An 8,354-nucleotide genomic window follows, 5' to 3' on the forward strand; every position below is an offset into this window, starting at 1 on the left:
TTTTGATGAAACTGAGATATGTTATTCTCCGTCGAAATCTAAGAGACACGTATTTTTTTTTATCTGCGGAAAAAAATTTCTAGGGGGTGAAACTACCCCTCAAAAGTTAGCCTCCGAAGGGGTGTTTTTCAAGTTTCGCATACTTGCAGTTTAAATAATCGAATGGGACCAATTGCATAATTTTCAGGGTGGAAAATCATGAAAAATGCTTTTGGTTTTATAATAAAACAATGGATAGAACAAAAGTTATGAGGGTTGAAAATCACAAAACTTTTATAAAAAAAAAACTATTCGATGGATTTCAACGAAACCAACGGCAATCGGAAGAAGAAAAAAAAGTAGAGAATACGTCTTTCGGGGTTTTTCCGAAAAATTAAGTTTTGGGGGTGAACATCCCTTAAGCATATCTACAGTGACCACCAAGAAAATATCGTTTTTTATATTAATTTTGATATGAATTCATCAATAATAATTTTTTCGTACATTTCTAGCATTTAGAAAATAATAATAATATTATATCTTAATATTTTACTTACTTGTTTACTTCGCATCCCAAACTTTATTTTGTGTATCGGGACATCAAATATTACAAATGTCATTTAATGTGAATCTGCTTTGGAAAAAAAAAAAAGAAAAAATGCTTATAATGATTTATTATAATCATAATAATCATTCATCGTTATCTCATACAAAAAAAAAGATAATTATATTTTTAGTATATATGAGTCAGTAATGTGAAAAACAACATAGTATAAATAAATGTATCATTTCGAGATAAGTTTAGTTACTGCGATGTACTTCATCTTTTATAATTCAATATTATAATCGTGTTTTTTTTTTTTTTTTTAATAAGTGAATAATTTAAAATTGTACGAAAATCTTTATTTTAGTACATAGAGCAAAATGAAAGTCAATCCTATAAATGTTATAAGACTACTCTTAACAACATTTCAAGTCATGAACATTCCAGAATCGCCAGTAAATGACGAAGAAATTCAAATCAAAGAAAGTTTTGAAAATATTTTACTCAATGCTATGAACGAATACTCCGGAGTCGAAATGGTCGAAGAAAGTTCTTTGCATTTCCAAGAACCGTATAAAGATTGGACGATGGAAGTCGTGGAAGATAAAGAGTGGGCAAATGCACTAGTTGATCAAGAAACACCTATCGACGAATGCACTAAGGATGTTGAAGATTTATCTTATGAATATAAATTGAAAGCCGTCGAGTACTGGCGTAGTGGCAAAAAAAGAAATTTAAGTTTAGACAGTGTTAGACAAAAATTTAGAAAGGTACAATCTGTGCGACAGTTACGGAAATGGGCTCATACTTTAAATCAGGGAGGGACTTATAAGGAAAAATTAGCAAGAATTTGTGAATATACATTACAAAATTTCAAAGCAGCTATAGATGCAGGTTTAATCGTACATGATTGTGACATAAAAAGATGGGCCTTACATGCTCAAAAAGAAATTGGTGCGGAAGATTTCCGTTTTAAAGCATCAACAAAGTGGATCGTGTCATTCAAAAGAGCACATCGCATCGTATCAAGAAAAATAAATAAGTTTATCACGTCCAAAACCATTGAAGATAGTAAATCATTAAAACAGCAAGCTGAGGAATTCGTCAATAATGTAAAACAAAAAATTAAAATTTATGAATTAGCAAACGTATATAATTCAGATCAAAGTGGTTTTCAGTTGGAAATGCATTCCGGTCGAACTTTAGCTGTTGAAGGAGAGAAGCAAGTAGAATGTCTTGTACAATCTGTTACTTCTACTACTCATAGTTACACAGTTCAACCAACTGTATCCGCTGATGGAAAGCTTTTATCCCCACTTTTTTTGGTTCTAAAAGAACCAAGTGGTAAATTTGGACCAATAGTTGAAACAACACTTTTTAGACCTCATAATGTATACATAGAAGCATCAAAATCAGGAAAACTTACATCAGGTACGAATTATTCTTTATTAACTTCCCGCTAAAAATCTCAGATTTTCAAAAATCGGGAAGTTATTGTTTTTACCCCGTTTGGCAAAAATCGAGTTTTCATCAGATCTCGACGTTTGAAGGTCACAGGAAGCTTCCCTGACTACCCCCGCGATGTTGTCACTATGTCTGTATGTATGTGTGTGTGTGTGTGTGTGTGTGTGTGTGTGTGTGTGTGTGTGTGTGTGTGTGTGTGTGTGTGTGTGTAAGTATGTGAATCACTTATAACTTTTGAACGGTTGAACCGATTTCATCGCGGTTGGTGCCATTCGAAAGGGCTTCGCCAAACTTAGATTTCCTGAGAATTTGAACCGATTCGGACCGATAGATTTTGAGAAATTTTGAAAAATCTCAAAAAAAAATTAGAAAAAAATCATTTTTGAAAGTAGTTTTTTTGGAATATCTTTTAAACGGCTCTATCGATCAACTTCAAAAACTAATCCGCCCTTAAGCTTGAAAAACCACGCCGATCGGCGTCAACCCGATCAAAATCGGTTGATTCGTTCGAGAGATAGCGTGAACGAAAGAAAACCGAAAAAAACCGAAAAAAGTGTTTTTTTCACATAACTTCGTCATTTCTTCTCGGATCGTTTTTGATGATATAGAATAATTTGAGAAGTTAAAAAACCGCGTCGATTGCCGCCGAAAACGTGGAAATCGGTTGATTAGTTCGAGAGATATCCTCGACGAAATATTTGGAAATAAGGATTTTTTCAACATAACTTCGACATTTTTTGGAATAACTTTCAAACAGCTCTACCGATCGATTCCAAAAACTAATCAGCTCTTAACATCATAAAACCACGTCGATTGCCACCAAGCTGGTCAAAATCGGTTGATTCGTTCGAGAGATATCGTGAACGAAAGAAAACCGAAAAAAGTGTTTTTTCAGAGTTACTCCGAAATTTCTAGTTTGACCAATTGAAACTTAGAAATTATTTATAAGGCTTAAAAAACTACGTAGAATGCCGCCAACCGCGTAAAAATCGGTTCATTCATTCAAAAGTTATTGTGGTATGAAAATTCAAAAAATAGTGTTCCATGAAACTTCTATCAGACTTTTGAGCTCAAAGAGCTCAAAAGCATAGAAAAGGTATCTTTTTGAGCTCGGAGAGCTTAAAACAACACACAGATTGTACTTTTGAGCTCGAAGAGCTCAAAAAAGCGGCCAGGTATTAACGGAATTAGCGGGAAGTTGCAGGGATGGCCTTTAGGGTCAACCGTTTTCCTAATTTTTTTTTTTCTGGTTTGCGCATAAGTTATTGTTGATACAAATAGTTCATATTTTTTAATTTTCTGATCATTTCAAAATTTGGTTGGAGAGGGTGTTTTTTCCAAATGTGGGCCCAAAATCTTTATTACTAATTGACTCATGGACTGGGCATTGTCCTCAAGTTGTACAAAGCGTTAAACCAACAAATAAAGATACTGAAGTAATGATCTTACCAAAAGGTACAACTGGGAAAATTCAACCACTTGATGTTTTTGGATTCCGAGTATGGAAAAATTTTGTTCGATATTTTTCGGATCGTACAGTTTTGATGAATTTGGACATAAACTTGCATTTACGAAATAACATTATAAAATTACAATCACTTACACATATCCAATTGTCATCTCCTCGGTACATAAATTTATTCAAGTACTCGTGGTACAAAAGTGGCTACACAGAAGTAAAACCAGATGAGTTCGAAAATCCTGTGGATTTTGCATTTCACGGATCATACAATTCTCATTGTGAGGTTCCTGGTTGTCAAAATATAGCAATTATCCGCTGTTCATGGTGCAAAAAGTCGTTGTGTTTTCAACATTTTTTTCATAAACATCACGATTGCAAAACATATATTGAATAGATCTGCATATGACAAAATGATGAATTTAAGTATTAAATTTCATAAACATCAGAAATATTAAATATTTTTGTAAAAAATCATTTATAAATTATTTTTAAATTTAATTTGATTATAGTAAAGCATATATTGTAAGCATTATTTCTTTTTTCTTTTTTTTCCAAAACAGATTCACATTACATGACATTTATAATATTTGATGTCCCGATACACAAAATAAAGTTTGGGATGAGAAGTAAACAAGTAAGTAAAATATTAAGATATAATATTATTATTATTTTCTAAATGCTAGAAATGTACGAACAAATTATTATTGATGAATTCATATCGAAATTAATATAAAAACAGATATTATCTTGGTGGTCAATGTAGATATGCTTAAGGGATGTTCACCCCTAAACTTAATTTTTCGGAAAACCCCGAAAGACGTATTCTCTACTTCGTTTTCCTCTTCCGATTGCCGTTGGTTTCATTGAAATCCATCGAATAGTTTTTTTTTTATAAAAGTTTTGTGATTTTCAACCCTCATAACTTTTGTTCTATCCATTGTTTTATTATAAAACCAAAAGCATTTTTCATGATTTTCCACCCTGAAAATTATGCAATTGGTCCCATTCGATTATTTAAACTGCAAGTATGCGAAACTTGAAAAACACCCCTTTGGAGGCTAAACTTTGAGGGGTAGTTTCACCCCCTAGAAATGTTTTTCCGCAGATAAAAAAAATACGTGTCTCTTAGATTTCGACGGAGAATAACATATCTCAGTTTCATCAAAATCGAAGGGGGACACCGGAGAGAGTTTCCTTGTTAGCAAACCTAATTAGTCGAATATCTGAAATTTAACGAATATCCGCAGAAAATTTAACGAATATCCGCAGAAAATTTAACGAGAGCTGAACACAAACCAAAAGTCCGATTCTACAAACATCTACACCCAGCAAAATTTAGTGTAGAAGACCTCATATCTACGTTTAAAGAACCTAAACAAAATAAATTATACCTTTATTTTACCGGCCCATACAAAATTGTTGAAATAAACGAAATGGGAAATTTAATAATAGAAAAAGAAAACGGAAAACGGAAATTACTCCACCCGAATAAGGCTAAACTAGCCAACCGCGAAAAATTTGACTGAAAAGAACTCAAGTTGTTTGTTTCCGAAAATCAATACAATTTCGACATGAATACCGTACACCTTCGCTTCCTAAGACTTGGATACCTGGCATAGACGCAGGAGAAACGAGAATAAAACTAATGGGAGCAAGCCCAGGTCTACTCTACGATTCATTCAAGAAAATACACCTAATCCGCGAAGAATGGCAACTAATTAGCCCTTGGACATAATATTTATGATTAAAAATAAAATATTTATTTTCTAAAATTAGTTTTTAAAATTTGGAATTGATTATATATAGTCCAAAGTTCATTTGTATGATAATAAATAAATTTATTTATTTAATTTTTATGTCAAGGCAAACTAGCCGAATGACAATAATATACATAATTATAAAATTGATTTTAATTTAAATTATTTAAAATCAATTATTCATGATCTTAAATTAATTTTTATAATAAAAAATTAAGTTTCATGAAGCGGAATTAATATGTATAATTTGAAATTAAATACTCATAATCCAATATTAATTTAAATAACACCGGCACACAAAAAAAAAAGTTTTTCGTTCACCGGGTATCACCCATCAACGGGCATCTTTTTCGACCCGCTGAACACGAATTTCAAGTCAGTTTGAGCCGTCCAGCCTTCAATTTCGAGTAAATTGCAAAAAACCCCAAAAATAGCGAAAATCTGATGTTTTGACAAAAAAAAAATTGTTGAGATCTAAGGCAAGCATAATTTTCATGTATTTTGGTAAGTTAAACACTAATTTTGATCGTACTTTAATCAAAAACCGTTTTGAATCTAAAAGAATTGTACAAAAATAATCAAAAATTGCAAAAATCGTAGAAAGTTGGGATTATCTTGGTATAAAAAATTTTGTGGAGCCGGATTGATGAAAAATTTTATGTAATTTAATCTTCTTGATCTTATTCTGCGATAAATTTGGCCCATAGTCCCCTCAAACATTCATAAAATTGCAAAAATTCGATTGAATAGCAGAAAATTGCAGCTTCAAAAAAGAAAAAAAATCTTATAAACACAATTAAATAAATTTCTTGCATTTTTTATTAAAAAAATACAAGATTAATATCTGAAAATGCAAAAAAATTTTAAAATCTATGAAAATGACTTATATCCAGAGATAGAATAATGATTTTCCCAAATTTTAAACTGTTTTCCGGTGGTATTGAACTCTTTTATTTTCAAATCATCTACGGAGTGGATTTCTCTTTCGTTTGTTATTTTCTTCTGGTATATCTCTTTTGAGGGACCAGCAATAGTCTGCCATCACATTGATATTCCAATTTCCTTGATACCTAGTCTCCATTTCACTTATGTCACCCTAACCAGACGCCGATACTGTGTTTCCGAATCCCTGCATCGTAAAGTACTCATCACTTGTACCTGTCATGACGACACATACGCCGTTAACCCAGGGACTCTGCCAGATGGTTCTGTTGCTTACCGTCACACCGAAGAGGTGCCCTGATCGCAAGCACAAGCGATCATGCAATGAAATGAAATCTGCACTTCGAAGAAGTTGAAATCCTAACAGGATGGCAAATTTTTACTAAATAAAGAAGGAGGTGAAAGAAGAGGTGTCCACGTCGTAGATCATTTGAAAATAAAACACTACAATACCCTCGAAAAACCGTTAAAAATCCAATTTGTGTACATTCTTTGATCTTAATCTTGTATTTTAGAAATAAAAAATAGAAGAAATTTAGTTAATTGTGATTAAAAGATTTTTTTCCATTATTTCATTAGCAAGGATCTGCTATATTATCGGTCTTTTAAAGTTTTATGAATGTTTGAGGGGACTATGAGCTAAATTTATTGCAGAAACAGATCAAGCAAATTGAATTACATGATAATCTTCGTCGATCCGGGTCCACAAAATTTTCTATAACAAGAAAATCGCGATTATTCTAATTTTTGAGAATATTTTACAATTTTTTTAGATTTAAAACGGTTTATGATTAAAGTTCGATTGAAATTAGTATTAAACAGATCAAAATACATAAAAATTATGCTTGCCTTAGATCTCAAAATTTTTTTTCTTGCCAAAACATCGAATTTTTGCTATTTTTTTAGTTTTTTTGCAATTCACTCGAAATTGAAGGCTGGACGGCCCAAACTGACTTGAAATTCGTGTTCAGCTGGTCGAAAAATATGCTCGTAAATAGTAAGCACCCGGTGTACAGACAACTAGTTTTTTTGTATCCCGGTGTAATTAAAAATCTAATATTTATGATGTAAATTTGATATTTATAATTTAAAATTAATTATTCATGACCTAAAATTAATTTTATATTATAAAATTTATTATTTAGAGTCTTAAGTTGATTTTTATAATAATACATTAATTTAAATAATTTGATATTAATTATTTATAGTCTAAAATGAATTTTGATATTTTAAAATCGATTATTTATTATCTAAAATCAATTTTTACACCAAAAACTAATCATTTATTGTATATTATTTATTTTTATAGTTTAAAATTATTGTTCTTTATTAAAAATTAATTTTAATAATAAAAAATTTACTTTTATAATATAAAATTAATTATTTATGATCTTAAATAAATTTTAATAATTCAAAATTTAATATTTATGATCTGAAATTAATTTTAATTCTAAAAAATTAGTTTTGATAATTCACAATTAATATTTATTATTGAATATTAAATATTTATAATGTAAAATTCATTTTCAATATTTAAAATTAATTATTAGCATTTTAAATTCAATTTAAATTAGATAAAATTCATTATCTTATTAAAAAATTGATTATTTGTTTTCTGAAGTTCATTTTTATTATTATAAATTAATTTAAATAACATAAAATCCATTAGTTATAGTCTACATTCAATATTTATTTTTAAAATCAATAGTTTATTATCTACAATTGATTTGAATAGTTAAAATCGATTATTTATGATCTAAAATTAATTTTAATGATTAAAAATTAATTTCCATATATTAAAATTAATCATTTATGATCCAAAATCGATTTTTTTAATATGAAAATGATATTTATAATTTAACATTAATAATTATTATATAAAATTAAATATTTATATTTTAAAATTAATTTTTAGAATTAAAAATTCATTATCTGTTGTCTAAAGTTAATTTGTATAATAATAAATGAATTTTGATGATTTAAAATCAATTCATGATCAAAAATAAATTTTTATGATAAAAAATTAAGTTCAATAAAGCTGAATTAAAATTTATAATTAGAAATTAAATGATCATGATCTAAAATTAATTTAAATAAACAAAAAATTTAATATTTATGATCTAAAATTGACTTTTATAATTCAAAATTGATTTTCCATGAACTCAAATAAATTTTATAATATAAAATTAATTATTTAATGTCTAAA

The 8,354-nt window shown here is 29.2% G+C and overlaps 1 protein-coding gene across 1 annotated transcript; it reads left to right on the forward strand.

Annotated features, from left to right (window-relative positions):
• The first annotated feature begins 1,526 nt into the window (after nucleotides 1–1,526).
• Nucleotides 1,527–3,906, forward strand: LOC123273610. Its single transcript, XM_044741049.1, has 2 exons — nucleotides 1,527–1,954; nucleotides 3,290–3,906. The coding sequence occupies exons 1-2, from the start codon at nucleotides 1,708–1,710 to the stop codon at nucleotides 3,841–3,843; spliced, it is 801 nt and encodes a 266-aa protein (XP_044596984.1). The 5' UTR covers nucleotides 1,527–1,707; the 3' UTR covers nucleotides 3,844–3,906.
• Nucleotides 3,907–8,354: the final 4,448 nt, after the last annotated feature.

The sequence above is a fragment of the Cotesia glomerata genome, unplaced genomic scaffold (genome assembly GCF_020080835.1).
Source record: "Cotesia glomerata isolate CgM1 unplaced genomic scaffold, MPM_Cglom_v2.3 scaffold_11, whole genome shotgun sequence".
In the NCBI taxonomy this organism is placed as follows: domain Eukaryota; kingdom Metazoa; phylum Arthropoda; class Insecta; order Hymenoptera; family Braconidae; genus Cotesia; species Cotesia glomerata.